Here is a 19,261-nt window from a genome sequence, read left to right on the forward strand (position 1 = left end):
GACCACACTTAGACTGTTATTCTCAGATTTGGTCTCCAGGATTTGAAGGGGATAAATTGACTGTGGAAAGGGTACAAAGGCGGATAACAAAGATGATTTCAGGACTGTACAATGATAGTTATGAGGATTGGCTGAGGGAATGTGGACCAGAGTTTGGTAGATAGTAGAAGGAGAAATGATATGATTGAGATTTTAAACTGTTGATAGGTGGTTACAGGGTTGACATTTGGGGAGTTCTTTCACTTGATTGAACAGCAGGAAGGAGTGATGACAAGGAGCCATCCCTGGAAGTTACGAAAGGAAACTGTGAGCAAGTGGACGAGGTGTGGTTTCTTTGCATGGAGGGTGGTTGAACTGTGGAATGCATTGCCTGATAGTGGTGAGAGCGAGAACAGTCAATGAGTTCGATGAGTGGTATGATAGACTATGATAGAAAATGTGGTTTCTTTGCATGGAGGGTGGTTGAACTGTGGAATGCATTGCCTGATAGTGGTGAGAGCGAGAACAGTCAATGAGTTTGATGAGTGGTATGATAGACTTTGTGTTTCCTAGGAAGGACCTCCCGTGATGAGTTTTTTGACTCCACGGAGGCCTAAATAATAATAATAAACATAGTGTTCATTGGAATAAGACAAGAGTCCTTTGTAAAAGTCATTTCCTCACAGAATGTCTTTATGAAGAAACCTATGAAACATTACTTCATTGTTCTAACTTAAACAGATCCGATGTCTACATCTGTCCCCTTTGATAGAACTTTTTAAACCTGTTAATCTTTCCTAACTTTAGTTTGTCTACGTTTATATTTATATATTTTAGGAAATTATTGACCGTTTTTTGGTTATCTTACATTAGCTACTCAGGTGGCACTTTTTAGAATTATCTGTTATTGTTTAATTGCCATTTTGTGATCATGTACTGATGATGCTTATGATAGTTAAGTGAAAATGCTATATTAATGAAGTTTTTTACATGACTTTTCCTCTTTTTTTCCCCTTGTTTTTGTAATTCTTTTAATTATGCCAATTCATGGTATTTCATTATTAAAAGAAATTACTAGCCATTCTAGCTTTGAGTGAATCACTCCTATAGCTGCAACAGATTAAATGATCTGAGTGTGGAATACACCTTGATAAAGTTTAAAATTATGTGTCAAAAATGGCATTTTTTTATGTCTTCCACCTTTGAAAAATAAACCCACAATAGATCAGTATCATGGGCAGGATGAAATTATTTTAATTTTATTATTATTTTATGCACCAAGATTTAAACATTTTCATATTTTACTGCAAATTATTTGAAAATTTTCATTTTAATTCATTGCAGTGGGACAAAACTTATTTGTTTCTGTTAAATGCTGAAGAAGAGAAATAATTTTTTTCTTGAAAAACTAGCTTTAACTAAATGTATCTAATTATGTTACTTTTAAGGAAAGCACAAACTGTGATACAGGAAACTGATTTGAATACATTGTTCATGTAAAAGTCATTTCCTCATAGATACACTACATTCAAATAATAACTCTGTAGTGTTCCAAGTAAGTTATTGTAAACATTTGCTATTTATAAGCCTGCTTATGTAATTCTGTTTGGTTACTACACTGTTGTAACAATCTTTATTCTAATTAGCAGTGTGCTTTTGCTTTCATAACCTTTCTTACTTATTCTATTGCATACTATGTTTATTCACCTTTCGTATTTACTAGTCGTATGCCTATGAACACTGGAAAATGTTGAGACTGCGCCACCAGTAATTTATATATCAGCATAAGACTCAGTAATACGTCTGGTAGATCTCTCTCTCTTACTAGCATAAAATTCTTTCACTAAAGTTTACATAAACATTCGTGGTTCTTCTCAAGTGTTTAAACTACGCTTTTAACGGCTTAGTTGTTTCTCACTCACAAGTCCGAGTTTATTTAGGAACAGGGCATTGTAAATTAAATGATCAGGCGGCACACTATTGACATATAAATAAAGCACGTTTATTTACATTAATATCAAAGTACATTAATTAAACGATAGGGAGGTTACTCTCTCTACCTGGCCATTAGACTTTCAGCATAAAGAAATAAACTTCCCCTTTCAATACTAAATAGCTATACAATATGATTACTCAATTACTTCTCTGCTTATTAAATCAAATTGAAACTCTAATTTACTCACAAAGAGATTAGCTAACTATGCCAAGTTATTTCACAAATCTTATGCCAATTATTAACATTCCAAATGACTCTCTCTTATGGACACTTCTTATTACTATTAACTTAATTCTTATCAGCCCATCTATAACGTATCTCCTAGATTATAAAAGGAAATGTACAACAAAAAAACAGAACAAACTTACAGAGGCTCTGCATCACACACTCATTCAAAGGTCTTGCACTAAAGTTCTTATTCCTTTTCTTTCATCTCGGATGTTAGGCTTCCTTCTGGAATGTCTTGCTTCAGTGGCATCTCGTTGGGAAAAATTCACAGGCTTTTTGACTGCAATTTGCAGTGTAAAATTCGATGCAGCCTAAATTTCTTTTTTTTTTATTGCATCGACTTTTACAAGGGGTCACATCCAAAAGAATTCACAAAAAGTAAACTTGTAAAATTTTTATGTAAATAATACTAACAGCCCATATATTGAAACTCAGAGGAATTAACATGCAAAATTGTATAAATAGAAGATGTATGAATATGTTAAGTTCAAGGTATTGTAATTTTCTATGTAAGTAATACCAAAAGCCCATGTATAAAAACCCAGAGGAATTAACATGCTAAATAGAGTAAACAGATGTCTTAAAATAGAAGTTCAAGGGCCATTCTTTAGAATTCGGAAATGTATTTGATGTTAGTATTTTGTATAGAGGAAACCTATTGCATTCAAAGCCAGTCCGATACTGCCTTCAAGGTCAATAGCAAAAGAGAGCGGTATACATCAGAAGCATCTCTGCTATGCTGTAAAAGGATTAAACGTAATCTTCAGGGAGAGCTAGAAGTCTGTGCTTTCAAGCAGGTTAAGAGTTTGCACATGAAAGTACTGGGGCCGCAGACCTTAGTTCAAGATTTGCACGGGAATATTTGGGGGTCCCAACCTTTGCCCAGGGTCCCACGGAGAACCAAATATAAGGATCATAGAAAAGAGATCGACATTTGAGCATCGGCAGAGTTAACGCCAGGAGAAAAAGTGGAGGGAGTTGATCCATGGACTACATCGAATCCAGATGAGGTCATTGAGGGAAAACCAGAGGTGAAACTTTACAAAGTGAATAGCAGCCCAGGACCAGGATGACTAAGCCATTACGTCAAACCGTGCATCCATGTGTCTATAATGCCGAAAAGTCGCGCTCCAGCCCTGCATGCCATTCCAGAGGAGAATATGATATCCATGAACCCTCTAAAATAAGAGCACAAGACCTGACATAGATGGGAATCCAGAGAATCTGTGAAGGAAGTACGAACAAGTGCACTATACTGATGAAGGAGTCATGAGTTCATTTTCATTGTAAATTTTCTTATGTTGTGAACGATTGTTTAGAGGGACTGATAATTTTATAGAATTACTATATATAGTAGAATGAAAATTTGTTTGCATAGAGAGAAGTTGTTTTTAAAGTAATTTTGTCCATTGTATGAGACTGTTCTGAAGAACTGATAAGATTATAGAATTACTATATATAGTGTCATGAGAAGTAGTTTGCATAAAGAGAATTATATATTGAGTGAAGACTGGAATTTATGGTTATAGTTAATCAAGGCATGATAATTCCTAAATTGTAAATGGGCTGATAGTTATTTAATTTAATTGCTTAATTATTTGTATCACTGGTATTTTGTTGCATGTTTAAGAAAATGTCCTAAAGAAAACTTCCTCTAAAGTGTTTAACTTAGAGAGGAGTAACAAATAGCATTTAATTAGTGTATAGTTTGTATGATGTTTCAGCATAAATAAACATGTTTGTTTTATTTGCAAAGTGTGCCGCTTGATCTTTTACGCAATGCACTGTTCTAAATAAATACGATCCTGTGAACGGGGAGTTTAAAGTTAGGTACAAATTAAAGTTAAGAGGTAGCGACGACTGTGGCTAACTCTTAACTCTTAGTGGCGCAGTCTTTAATCTAAACAAATTTCTAGAGATCTCCGGTGTAAGGAAGGAATACTGAAGGTAAAGCGAAAGAGATGAAAGTTAACAGAGTATATGAAAGGAAAAGATAAAGTTAAAAGGAGGATTAAATAAGTTTAATGAAAGAATAGAGATATAGAAGTATGGTATAGTAATAATAAATCAGAGTATACAAGTAGATATAGAGGTTACAAAGGCGCAAGGTATAATAATATTAATATATAGAGAACAATGACCTAATATTACAACCAGTGCCAAAATAAACAATAAACGAAATGTTTACAGCAGGACACGAATAGCTCAGGCCAAAGGTTTCAGCATACGGGCAATTTTTCTGGCACTTGAAGTTCGCTCTGCAGCTATTGGCTTTGGTTGATCTCCCGTGGCAAAAGACTTCTGACCGACACTTGGCTTGGCTTGGGTATTTACATCTGCTGTTCTCTCGTCATTCCCATTTTTCTTCTCTGGCTTGGGCTCACAGCAACGTCTGGTCCTCTGGATCCTACTCCCAGTATTTCTGCCTCTAACTGCCAACTCCAAAGACTGTAACTGCCGACCACGAAGACCCCGATGTTCGGCTCAGTCCCTTTTTATTTCATCTTCTCTGAGACTTTGCACAAAGAGTTGTAAACCCTGAAGAATTTGGCACAACTCCTTGATCTTCAGTTCAGACGACCTGTTCTTTCTTCTCCTCCGTGTGCACTTTTAATCCTATCTTGTCGGGCAGCTGAAACTTGCCGATCTCTTAGACACTGACTTCGAAGGTGTTTATGTGCAGAGCTTGTAAGCAACTTTCTCATACACTTAAATCGTAAATAACTTTCTTATGCCTTGATATAGGGCTATTATACAAAGTTCTGGTGGCAAAGCATTGCTTGTTTTTGACATTCTAAAATATTCTTGTTAAAGGAGTAAATACAGTTAATTCCCATAGGGTTATTTACAGTAATATTTAGCATAAAACATATACAGGGTGTTCGGGATAAATTTGACATATTTATAATTAATTATATTTTTCCGTAAGTTACATGTATTAACACACACTTCTCTTCATTTAAAAGTTTGGACCCTTCTTCATTTATATACAAGATGTCAGAAAGGATGGATAGCTGGAACCCACCTGAATCATGGAAGAGAATAACTTGTATCATGATGATTCGTGCCCGCCATCAAAATAAGGATATTACGACTGCTGCCCAATGCTCCCTGAATACAGTAAAAACAATCAGGCATGAACTAGAGACTTGCAATGGTGACTACGAGGATGTAGCAAGAAGAAAGATCCCTAGCAGACGATCTGATTGCGTTCGTACAGCAGAATTCCTCGCAAATCTGCAGGAACAGGTGTTGAAGAACCCTGGCATTGGAATTTGGGCTTTGTTCGTGGAGTTGCTAACTGTAGTCAAGCCCTGGATAACAAGGGTAGCCAATGGTAGGCCGTATGTATGGCAGCAGGATTCGGCCCCTTGCCACACCTCTGGGAAAAGTCAAAAATGGTTGTCTGAAAATTTCTACGACTTCACCAGTCCAAATGTTTGGCCTCCAAACTCCCCAGACCTTAACCCCATGGATTATTTTGTATGGGGCGCAGTTGAAAAAGACACCAATCGCACTTCCAGTAATACAAAAGCCCAGTTAATGGATAAAATTAAAACAGTTTTTGCGGCCCTTCCCAGGGAGACTGTAGCATCAGCTTGTTCGAGGTTCCGAAGCAGAATTGAAGCTGTGATCGATGCTAATGGTGGTTATTTTGAGTAAATCTTGTTGATAGTATTGTAATTAACTCTGCCTGTAATGTTTTTTTGTCAATTCATTAAATTTAATAGATACAAAGAAGATTTTCTTTTTCCTTACGAAACTGTCAAATTTATCCCGAACACCCTGTAGAGACAAACAAGGTTATTTTTGTAGCATTCTCAAGGAACTTCACCTCTGTAAAAATCAATGTAAAGCGCTTTGGTATTTCCAAGCTACATTGAGTTTTACATTATAACAGCATGCAAACAAACTCACAAGCAAACTTCACAATAATTAACATCTTGGGCACCGGCATGGGAATAAAGCTTCCTCAGATTGGCAGTCTGCAAGAGCAAAATGTAGTGCAAATTGTTTATTTTATACTAGGACTCTTGTACATCAGAAATGAAATAGAAGCAAGAGTATTGATAAGTTAGGCATGTCGTTTTTACTGAGAGAATCACAGGAGGTAGCAGTGATGAGGAAAATCTATTTGCCAGATCAATCTTGAGCATTAGATACAGTTAGTTTTATAATCGAAAGAGGTAGAAATACAGACACATTCCAAAACATTAAAAGAGTAAAACTTTCTTTTTATTAATATTATTACAGGCGACTCCAAGGAGTCCTTAGACTCATCGAGGGAGGCCCTAAACATTATGTCCATCACAGCTATCCGACATTCACACAGTATCTCTCATACTTTGCCTTGAACTCATTCACTGTCATAGTCCCCACAACAGACTCTGGCAGCTTATTCCACTCATTCACCACTCTAAAAGTAAAAAAACCTAGCTCTAACACCCTTACTAACAACACTCTTGCCCAGCTTCCATGGATGTCCCCTAGTTCTCCCACCACCAGTTCTGTTCTCAAAAATATGCTCTGAATTAATCCTATAGAAATCCCTTCAGCAATTTGAATGTCTCAATCATATCTCCCCTTTTCTGCCTATCAACTAATTTCTGCAACCAACAAATCTTCAACCTGTTCTCATAAGGTTCATTCCATAGATCTGCTATCATCTTGGGTACTTGCCTCTTGATTCTCTCAACCTCCTCCCCATCAAGAAGAAACCTAGGTGACCAAATCTGGGCACAGTAGTTGAGATGGGGTCTTATCAAGGCTCGATACAGAGGAACAATAACTTGCTTGTCTTTGCTCACAAAGTATTCTTCAGCATCCAAGTGATTTGATGAGCTGATTTAGCCACTTTTGCAATGTGCCCCTAAACTTCAACTCCCTATCCACCAACACTCCCAAGTCCCTGGCCTCATCAATCTCCTGGAGTACAGTTCCCACCAATGTGATATACTGCTGCTAATCTTTTCACCCCAAAATGCATAACCTTACATTTTGCCATATTAAATTGAAATCCATTCTCCTTAGCCCAGTCTTCCAATCTATCCAAATCATCCTGCAAAATTTTGACATCATGTGGATTCACTATCAGCAAACAAATGAACGGTTTTTCTCAGATCCTTTCCTATATTGTTAATGAACACATTAAACAGCAGTGGTCCAAGAAAAGAACCCTGCAGCTCACTACTAGTCACAGGCCGTCTTTTGGACTGTATTCCTGAATAAACTACTCTCTGATATCTCTCCATCAACCACCCTCCTATCCATCTCACCAACATTATATCCATCCCCATATGCCGTAGTTTACTGATTAGAATTCCATGTGGTATCCTGTCAAAAGGCCTTAGCAAGGTCCAGCACTATAACTGTAAACCTATTACCCTTATCCAGTTCAGCCATCACTGAGTTATAAAATGTGAGCAAGTTACCGAGGCATGATCTACCCTTCACAAAACCATATTGTCCCCCATACAGTATCCCATTATCATCTATCCATTCCTGTATTTTTTTCTTGACTACTTTCTCCAAGACCTTGACAACGACTCCTGATATGCTGATCAGTCGGTAATTTGCAACAGTAGTCTTGAATCCGCCTTTATGCAGTAGAACTATTTTCCCCTCTTTCCACCCCTTCGGGACTAAACCAGACCCGAGACCAGATTAAACATGGTCAAGGGCACTGACAATTCTTTAGCTGCTACATGTAAGACCCGTGCTGGTATACCATCCAATCCCACAGATGTATTCACATTAAGGTTCTGTAATACACTATTCACCTCCACTTCATTAACCACAATTCCTGTATAAACTAATGGTTCCTTCATTCCTTCCATGTCACCACCTGGATGATATACTCTTGCAAAGTGCTCACTCAGTAATTCCACTATATCAACTGATTCAGTGATCTCCCTACCATCAGCATTCCTTAAAATCATTCTGCCGTGTACAGTTTTTCTTTTATTTGCAGCATATTGAAAGAACTGTTTGGGATTCTCTTTAGCTTGCATGGCTAATTTCCTTTCATAATCCGCTTTTGCCTATCACAAATGGTTAAGCAGTAAAGATTAGAAGATGAAATAGAATATAAAAGAATAAGAGCATAGCTAAAAGAGAAGTCAGAAAAAGACATAGAGAATCATGGAATAAATTTGTTTCTAATTTAGAACATGAATTATATAAAATAAGACCCAATGTATATAAGATTTTGAAACACCTAAATGCAGATACCAAAGAAAACATAAAATTAAACACTGAATTGAAATTAGAAGAATTTCTAAATTACTACACAGAACTGTGGACAGACAAATATTTTAAAAAAGACAACTGGCAAACAATTAACGAAAATGAAAAGGAAATAACTGAAGAAGAATTAGAAATCAGCCTAAAAGAAACAAGAAACGGAAAATCACCTGGAGAAGATAAGCTAGGTTCAGAACTATATAAATACGCAGGAACAAGATTCAAAGGAAGACTCTTATTTTTAAATAAAATTTACTCAACTGGTATTCCCCCAATAGAATGGAAAAAAGCAATTGTGATTCCTATCTTTAAGAAAGGTAATAGAGATGACCCTAAAAACTATAGAGGTATCAGTATACTAAATTCATGTTACAAAATATACAGCAGAATCTTAAATAACAACTAATGAAATATTCCGAAAACTTTATTCTAGAGGTACAAAATGGATAGGACGATCATGTATAGACCCAGCCTTCTGCCTAAAATTAATAATAGAGAAAAGAAGAGAATATAATTTAGAAACACATATTGCATTTATTGGCTTTGAAAAAGCATTTGACAAAGTTAAAAGAAACATTAAAAGAAAGACAAATATCAAATAATATCCTAAAAGCTGTCACAAGTATATATGAAAATAATCAAATACAAATAAGATTAAATCATGAGCTATCATATACAAGAGAGATAAACCAAGGGGTCCAACAGGGATGTCCCCTCTCAGCAACTCTTTTTAATATCTACTTAAATGAAATAATAAAATGGAGTAAAAATTTACATCAAGGAATTAAACTTTCACCTACAGTTAACTTAAACACTCTCCTCTTTGCAGACGACCAAATAATAATTACAAATTCTGAAGATAACTTACAGAAAGCTATTTTAAATCTAAATGAGATATCCAAAGATTATGGTATGATAATATCAACGGAAAAATCAAAAACTATGGCCTTTAACGGACAAGATCCAGCAAGAACTAAAATAGTATTAGATAACAAGATCTTAGAACAGGTGAATTCATTTAACTACCTAGGATGTATGATCACTTATGAAAATGAAAAAGATATAAACATAAAAATTGCAAAATATTTAAAAATAACAGGAGTAATTAACTCTATATTTAAACCAAACCTAGTTCAAAAACAAACCAGGCTAAAAGTATACAATACATTAGCCCTACCGGTCTTAATGTATGGAAGCGAAATCTGGACAATAAAACAAAAAGACAAACAAAGATTAACGACAGAAGAAATGAAGTTTATTAGAAAAACTGCAAAGTATACCCTATTTGATCACAAAAGAAACGAAGATATCATGAAAGAATTAAACCAAGAACCAGTAATTGAAAAAATTAAAAAATATAAACATAGATGGATGGAACACGTTCAAAGAATGAAAACAGAAAGATTACCAAAACAAGCCTTAAAGTACAAGTCATTAGGAAAAAGAAAACGAGGACGTCCTCTTAAACGATTCAATGATGACTTCTAAGGCCAGAACAGGCCATACTAGGCCTAAATCCTTGATACGTATGATGATGAATCCGCTTTTGCTTTTCTTACCACACTCATTACTCTTCTGGCCTGCACTTTATAACATTCGTGTGCTTTCTTTTACTTCAATTTTATGTTCTAACAACAAATAATACAGTAATTTTGAATTTAAACTTGGTATGAATGTTTTATTTTGATTTAAAAATATATAGAAGATGCAAATAAATGTAATAGAATTTACTATCCAAAACATCACCTGTCAGATGGGCTGGACAAGTTTTTCCTAGAAGTCTGATATGAGTGAACTTAACTAAATATTTGTTGTTTGTATGGGACTTGCAACAGTTGCCACCAGTACTCTTTGCACTTTTATTTTGCAAAGAGATCTTAATAATGACGTGCTAACTGGAATTCACAGTAAATATTTGTGCTGGCATTTTAGCAAATATAAAGGATTTAAACTACTGTATCTAAAACTTCCCTGTGCTTTGTTTTTGAATGAAACATGCCAAGAATGTTTTTGAAGATGTGCCTGTTTACTTGGTGGAACAGAAACTGAAGATCTATTTGGTAGATTTGGCATAAAAGCAGATAAGTCTGAACTTACTAAATATCTTCCAGTTCTAGAAGTGTTAATTACTTTTTAAGCATCTTTTGATATGCATAAAATGAGTATATAAACTATAAGGTTCATAGATTCTTGATGACTAAAGACACTTCATTTTTGCAAACATTCCTTTGCAACAAATATTGCCTCCTCCTTTCTCGTCTGCTGTTGTATAATTGATAATGGCACTTCACTAAGTTCCTCACAGTTTATTCAGTAGGAGCAGTGTCATTATTCAATATTCAGTCATCAATCAGATTGTCAGTAATGCCAGATCATGACACTCCTGGAGCAATTTATCCTCTTCATGAAGTCAAACAATTCTGGTCTGATAAAATTCCTTGAAATTCTTACAAATCTTATGTTACCATTATGAGTCAAATTCTGCTCCAATGCATGTCCTAATGTAGGAATTTGACACAAAATTCCTGGAAATGCATGAAATGTTTCTAACTATAATATAGTGCACTCGCGGTTGCAAAAAAAATAGGCCTTGCATGTAAATGCATTTAATCTGTTCACTTGGAAGTTCTGATAATAGAAAATTTCACAGAAAGTAACTGGTCTTTGTGCAATTTTATTTTATTGTTGACTGTATAATAAGTACCTAATCAACATTATTCAGAAGAAAAAGTGAGGAAATTGTAATTTTTAAGATTTTTATTGCAAAATTATTATCAGCAATGTATTGTTCCCTGCCTGGTTGGCCGAGTGATTAGTGTATCCACTCTCCAGCCAAAAGGCTGTGGGTTTGAATCCTGCCATGGGCATGGATGTTTGTGATTGTCTTTAATTTACAGACAAAAAATGTTAGTGGTGGTGGGCAGTAGATGGCATTGGTGTAGATGATAATTGCAGTTGGTAGATTGAGCGGTGGAAACAGAGAGCTGTAGAGTAGATACCCTCCCTCGATGAGTCCTTGGACTCCCTGGAAGTGTCACGTAATAATAATAATAATTATGATTTTCCTAAGATATATTACACATTTCATATATTTCAATATTGCACATTTTATCTATTTCAATAGTATGTCTTTTTGTTTTGAATTCTGACAAGTCAGGATAAGAATGTAATTGTGCTGTTGTATAATACATAGATTAGGTTATTCCTAGACTACCATTAATAGATCTGATTCCTGAATATCTGGTAGATAATTAATATCTAGGATTATTAGTAATAGTGCAGATGTGGTACCCCTGCAAGAGGATTTAAATAAGCTAGAATAGATGGGAAAATGAATGGGGGTTTCAGTTTAATGCAGCAAAATGTAAGGTCTTGAGGTTTGGGAAACATCGATGGGGTGCTGCATACTCTATGGGAGGAGTTATACTGGAGGAAGTAGGGGAGACAAGAGATCTGAGGTTGATGATTGATAGAAACCTGAAGTATAGGGGACATTGCAAAGGTGGTGAAGGTAACACAGAGGATTGCTGCAATTATGAGAAGGACACTGACCTGCAGAGATAAGAGGGTTATCATTCCGTTGTATAAGTCTCTGATCAGACCACACTTGGACTATTGTTCTCAGATTTGGTCCCCAGGGTTTGAAGGGGATAAATTAACTGTGGAAAGGATACAAAGACGGATGACAAAGATGGTTTCAGGACTGTACAAGCATAGTTACGAGGATCAGCTGAGGGAATGTGGAACTGCAGAGTTTGGTGGATAGAAGAAGGAGAGGTGATATGATTGAGACTTTTAAACTCTTGAATGGTGGTTACAGGGTTGACACTGGGGAGTTCTTTTGCTTGGTTGAACAGCAGGAAGGAGTGATGACAAGAGGCCATCCCTGGAAGTTACGAAAGGAAACTGTGAGCAAGAGGGTAAGGAGTGGTTTCTTTGCGTGGAGGGTGGTTTGTGTGTTTCTTAGGGGGGACCTCCCCTCGATGAGTCTTGACAGACTTTATGTTCTTAGGAAGAACCTCCCACGATGAGTCTTTTGACTCCATGGAGGCCTGAATAATAATAATAAAAAAGGAAATGTTGTTAGGACTAATAGGTGAGTACTTAAGATGGTGTCAAATTACATGAAGAAGAAGATATATGTATCTTCACTCACAACTGAAAAAAACTATCAGCAGGTAATATGCAGTTAAGAAATGGGTATTTATAATATATTTAGTTATTTGTTTTTTATAACTAATGATGTTGTAATTAGTTATATTTCTTTTAAAGGAATCCTGCACAGCCTCTGCTAAGCAGTCCCGAGTTGGAGGGATCTGTCTTTATGAATTATTACCCGAGAGCTCTGGATTGTATGTGTGTAAATTAATTGATACTGTTGACACTAGTGGTGTGTTGGATTTGAAATGGTGTCCGCATTTAATTAACAATATCTGTATGTTGGGTGCTGTCCTTAGTGATGGTCATATATGTTTGTTTAATTTGGAAAGTTTGCATGAATCTTTCACAAAAAATTCTACTAGAAAAATCCAAGAAATATTCAAGTTACATCTACCCTGCATGGAGGAAACCTTACCTTTGTCCTTAGATTGGTCATCATGGATCCATAAACAGTAAATAAAAACTCTTATTTTTTTTTCTAGAAAAAAAAAAGTACATTTTAATCAGAATACTAGTGAAGTGAATTTTTTTAATCATGTGTGAAATGTGACTTAAGAATTATAACTGATAATTTCATGTAACTTTGCATTATATCACTTAAATTTCCATCAACCTTAAATTTCCATTAAAAATGTAAATATTGAACTGAATTGCTGATGAACTGATGAGTTATTAATACTTCTCAGGTTACTTACCAATAACTGATATGGAACAACTTCTGCAAATATACTCATTGGATGTCTGTTTGTGTATTACATATTTTATGTATTTCATCTCAGATACAGAAGAGTTCCAAACATGACAGCAGCAGAAGGAATTAACAAAAAGGATGAAAAATTTGTCTTCAGATACATTGGAGCTGAACTTTAAAGAAGGGTTGACTAGATGCAGTATGTGTTTGGGTGGGGGAGGGGCTGGAAAATGCAAGCAGCGGCAACTGTGAAATCTGTGTAAAAGTGCATTACTGTCCGACCACAGATACGAGAACCTCAGTTGGCTCGGTGCCAAGAAGAGTCAATTCATGTTGAAGGGAAGAAAGAAATAAGGCGATGTACGAATTGGCAACCAATACATGAAATCACGTGCTTTATACATAAAATTTTCCAACTGTTATACAAGCAAAATAGTTACCACTTTATAAACTACAATATTCATAAAAGAGAAGTTAATATTACACGATGTGTAATAATGGATTCTCCTTCTGACATGCGCAGAGGTGTCAAAGGGTCTCACATCTTTGGGCCTACAGTACTGAGAGACGGGTCAATTATTAATCTGATTGCTCTTTTGTATTAATTTAAAATTTTTAGGTAGCTCTTAGCAACAGCACCCTAAATATGTGAATAAATTCAGTGGTAGGTAGGTAAAGTATACTTTAAGCAGAATAAGAAAACTTAGTTTTTTGAATGTTGAGAAGGATATTTGTAATATGTTTATACCATGAAAGAATTCAGGTTATAATTATCCCAAAGAGAAATCATCTTCTTCAATCTCATCTGGTTTGGAGATTAGAATTTTAAATTTGCAGAAGATGATATATTGTGGAAGTTTTGCTGATTTGTTTAGTATAACACTTGTCACTTGAGAAAGAGAGATACAGTGTACTGTACATCAATGAAACTGTGAATTGGATATGCAGTCAAATTAATTGAAGAAGATCATTGATATACAGAAGGAAGAGAATAGGTGAAAGAATTGAGATGGAGCTATAATCCTCTCTGTATTAATATGATAAAAACCAATATACTATACATTCATAATAAATTTAGTTGAATCCTTTATCCAAGTGTAAGCAAACAAAGTTTGCACCTGAAGTATCTTCAGGACTGAGGCAACTCATGGTAAAGGTGAATCAAGCTCTCATCACTCCTTGTCTTAGTATCTCCCATAATGCAAAGCACATCTCCTTGCAGACATGTATAATACTATGCATTAAGAGAAGGGCCACTACCCAGACCTGTTTCGACCTTTATTGAGGTCTTGTCAGTGGGAGCTAGACCCAGAGGTGGTGATGCCAAGGTAGAAGCAATGGAGAAGTTATCTTTACCTATACGAGTTGCCAAAAAGGTGTCTCACCTTATTATTAAATTACTCTGGATTTTTACGAGTTGCCTCAGTCCTGAAGATACTTTAGGTGCAAACTTTGTTTGCTTACACTTAGATAAAGGATTAAACTAAATTTATTATAGTCTAACCAAGTGGGAAAAAACTTCCAACATCTTTCTCTAAATTCAGAGTAATTTAATAATACGGTGAGACACCTTTTGGCAACTCGTATAGGTAAAGATGACTTCTCCATTGCTTCAACCTTAACACCACCTCTGGATCTGGTTCCCACTGACGAGACCTCAATAAAGGTTGATACCGGTCTGGGTAGTGGCCCTTCCCTTAATGCATAGCATTATACTTGTCCGCAAAGAAATGTGCTTTGCATTATGGGAGATACTAAGATAAGGAGTGATGAGAGCTTGATCTACCTTTACCACGAGTTGCCTTAGTCCTGAAGATACTTCAGGTGCAAACTTTGTTTGCTTATACTTGGATAAAGGATTCAACTAAATTTATTATAGTCTAACCAAGTGGAAAAAAGACTTCCAAATACTATACATTCCCATCCTCTGCAGTTTGTCCACCTATATTTATCATGTGGTAATCTATAAAATGCTTTTGCAAAATCCAAGAATATCACTGTATATGATTCTCCCTTATGAGGATGCTGAAAAGTTGTGATAATTACCATGAAGGAATTGAGGTAGAACCACGTAACGTACACATTATTCTAGATATTTCCCACTTCGTGAGAAATATCTAGAATAATTTAAATACTTATTACAACACTGCTGCATCATTTGCAGTCCTCTGAGGAAAAACGTTTTACTCTTGTTGCACAAACCACTCCTCAGCTGCAGATCATCATCTGTGGTAAATTTTGTTCGTTTCAATTGTTTCTTTAAATTTGGAAATTGACAGATGTGGCCAGGTGTAGTGATTAAGGTGGGTGAGGCAGATATTAAAACCAATTTGTGTATTGTCTGTTGGGTTACATGAGCAGTGTGAACATATGTGTTGTCCTACAAAAACAACGCTCTTCTGCTCAGTTTCCTGCGGCATTTTTCCTTCAGAACTGTAACTGCTGCCATAACAATTTACCTTTTTTGAGATGCTTTGTAAGGATTACACCATCCATATCCCATTATGGGATATGGATGGTGACAATGGCAGGAATCTTCCCTGCTGACTTTTGGGTTTGGAATTTCTTTGGCCATGGAGAACCTTTGTGTCTCCACTTCATTGACTGTTGTTTGGTTTCTGGGTCATAGTGATGAAGCCATGTTTCATCAACAGTCACAATATGGGCCAAAAAATTTGCTCCCGATTTCTCCGAATGACCCCAAATCCCTTGAGAGGATAGCACATGTTCTCTCTTTTGGTTGGCATTCAAACATTCGGGGGACCAAAACATCAGAAGCTCACTTCACTGAGCTTCTGATGTTTTGGTGGATAATAATCCCAACTTATACCATGGATATCTCCAGTCTTTGCAATGTTTTTGGCTGGTCTATCATCAAGGATCATGGCATGCACTTCATTAATGTTTTCAGGTGATCACTGTGGAAGGTCTTCCTGAACTGGGGGCATCTCTTGTCTCAGGATGCACAGTTTTAAACTTGGTCAGCCATCTATCAACTGTTGGATATGCTGGGGCACAGTCCCTTAAAGTCTTACACAAAGTTTGGTGAATCTCAGTTTTGGACTTTTCTTACAGCACAAAAAACTTGATGACAGACCTCACCTCTGTGTCTTCGAATTTCTTCAAACCTTTGACATGTATTCTTATATATATCCTAAAAGAAAAAGAACAAATTATTATAATTTGATGAAACATGAGGGTTAAAAGAGCTTGAAGGTAGGTTATTTCTTGTAGTTATATCAATTGCTTTAATATAATATTTGTTCTAGGGGATTATCAGAACTTTCAGCCCCCCCCTTGTATCTAACACACTCATTACCTTATCACAGAATTCAAGTAAATTGTTAAAACAACACCTCCCTTTTACAAATTCATGCTGACCATCATAAAGAATGCTGTGTCCATCAATGCAATCCTGTATGCTATTCCTAACCAATCTCTCCAACTCCTTGACTATGAATGAATAGACTTTTAGTCTATTCATTATTATTAACATAAAAAATGGCAGGAAAAGAAAAGGGTGTTGTGGAATCTCACTTCTTACTCATCTGCTTTACTCATAAACCTTCTCCCTCCATGTACATCTGACATATCTTTGATAATCAGCTGTTCGTCTGCTAAGCATTCTTACTAAAAAGCTTAAGGAAATTACAGTGTACGATAGAATATACCTTAAAAATTTTAATACACTTGCAATATTTCGGCAACGTCACGTTGCCATTATCACAGGAACTTAAATACAAGACAAGTGCATGCAAGCACAACACACAGTAAATGAGGAATGAAGCAGGAAGCTATTCTTTCTCCTAAAAGTCCTGATGGTGCCCCCTAGTGGGCAATGTTGGTATTCTTGGCCAATTGGGCTAAAGGACTTCTGATGTAGGTTTCCCAAATTTGGGGCAGTCTCATGCACCCAAATTTGTTTAGGTTTGGATTGTTTCTTAGGGCTCAGGCTGATTCCATGAATAGCCTTTTGTATTTGAATTTACTACGGTGTATTATCGTGGCTTTCTTCCACCATATTCTATGGCAGGTAACCAGCGCATGGTCTGCAAGAGCAGAGTGGCTGTATTGGTGAAACCAGATCTAGTCCTTGTGTTCTGAAATTCTGATATTAGCTGTCCTGCCTGTTTGGCCAAAGTAGGACGGCTTACAGCTGCAAGGGACTTGGTATACACCAGGTAGGTCTAGGAGGGGGGTTTGTCTTTAGTGGCAGGATAAAACCTCCCCCCCCCTAGACCTGTCTGAGACACAAAGAACATTTATAAGAAATTTTCAGCACATGGTGAGTTAGTTGGTCTCATATAGAGGCTACAGGGTAAATTTTCTCCCAAAAATTTGGTGTGTTTCATTCTGAAAAAAACAGACAAACTGACCTGAAAATCCCACAACAATAAACCTAATTGCTTTCAAATGTGCTCTAGCCCAAGCAAGATACATCCATCATCAGAGCCAAAAAGAATCCTAGATCCAATATACATCATCCATAACAAGAGCAGTTAGCAGTAAAAGAGTCTGGGGCAAAATACGAAAACGAAAGGCAGATACATCACCCACCATCTCCACATCTTAAAACATAATTTTTACCCTTCTGGCTCAAAATAATTGCCAGCACGCTCAAGGAGATTTTTGCTAAAACATCAGCATCTTCTTCTTATCCATGAAAATGCGTTCCTTTTCGAAAAATATAAAGCAGAAAAACAACAAATTCTTTACTTTTTTTTTTTTCCTCCAAATGATACTGAAGAATCCAACAGGTTGTTCACTAAAGTAGAAATGAAAGCTACTTTGGTTAAATGTCGGTTACTATCATCTATGAATCATCTGTTGCACCTTTATAAGTCAATTTTCTGTGGGAGCATATTTCTAAATACCTGGCAAAAGGCTATTATTATTGCCTTTCCAAAACCAGGGAAGGATCCAAAATCATTCATAAATTATTGACCAATTGCTCTGATTAGCTGGAGAGAGAGAGATTTTCAGGAGAGAAACAGCCTTTTTTCTAGAACACAATCTGGCTTTCATAAATATTATTCCACAACAGTCATCTAGTCTGGCTGGAAGCATCCATTATAGATGCTTTCCTGAAATGCAAGCACTTTGTATCAGTTTTCTTTGATATGGAAAATGCATATGACACTACTTGGAGATTTGGAATACTGAAAAACCTACACAGTTTTAGTCTGTCTCAGAGGGAATCACCCTTTTTTTTTTTTATCTAGAACTTTGTATATAAACAAATCTTCCAAGTCTGAGTGGGAACTACTCTCTCCCTACCGTACATCTAAGAAGAGAGAGTCCCAGAAGGTTCAGTTTTAAGTGTCATGCTTTTTGCACTCAAGGTCATCTCAATAATAGAACAACTTCCTCCAATAGTAAGTAATAGTAAGCATCTTCTGTCATTCATGTAATATAGACAGCTGCAGCAAGCCATTGATCATCTTTCAAAATGGATGCTTGCAAATGGATTCAGATTTTCACAGCAGAAGACAGTTTGTGTGCACTTTTGCTGCAGATGTGGTTTTCATTCTAACCCATAATTCAGACTAACATTAATCCCACTTGCACTAGAAGCCAAGTTTATGGTGTTCCCATTTGGCAACAAACTTAATTTCCTTCTTCACATGTCAATTATGAGACAAGTGCTGAAAAAATGAACAACCTTCACACCCTATCTTCCACCTCTTGGAGTATTGATAGATGTTCTTTGTTCTGTCTGTATTACACACTTTTAAGATTGCAACTTGATTATGGCTCCCAAGTCTTGCTTCTGCCAGAGTGTTCTATAATGGCTAGACCCTGTTCACAATCAAGCCATAAGAATTGCAACTGGGGCATTTAGAACTTAACCAGTCTCTGCCTGTACATTGAGAAAATTGAACCTCCTTTGTGGCTTCAGTGTCAACAGCTGTCTTTATTATATGCTACAAAAATAAAATCCCTAAATAGCCAACTATTATTAT

The 19,261-nt window shown here is 36.2% G+C and overlaps 1 protein-coding gene across 4 annotated transcripts in view; it reads left to right on the forward strand.

Annotated features, from left to right (window-relative positions):
* The window catches only part of LOC150094880 (diphthine methyltransferase), a 154,600-nt gene that overhangs the window by 50,038 nt on the left and 85,301 nt on the right, over positions 1-19,261 (forward strand). For all 4 annotated transcript variants that reach the window (XM_090411429.1, XM_090411431.1, XM_090411430.1 and 1 more), the window contains exon 3: positions 12,719-13,059. In XM_090411429.1, coding sequence (XP_090267555.1) covers positions 12,719-13,059 — 341 coding nt within the window. The remainder of the gene's footprint in view (positions 1-12,718; positions 13,060-19,261) is intronic.

This window comes from Typopeltis vanoorti, chromosome 21 (assembly GCF_054136105.1).
Source record: "Typopeltis vanoorti isolate ZY-2024b chromosome 21, IOZ_Tvanoo_1.0, whole genome shotgun sequence".
Taxonomy (NCBI): Eukaryota; Metazoa; Arthropoda; class Arachnida; order Uropygi; family Thelyphonidae; genus Typopeltis; species Typopeltis vanoorti.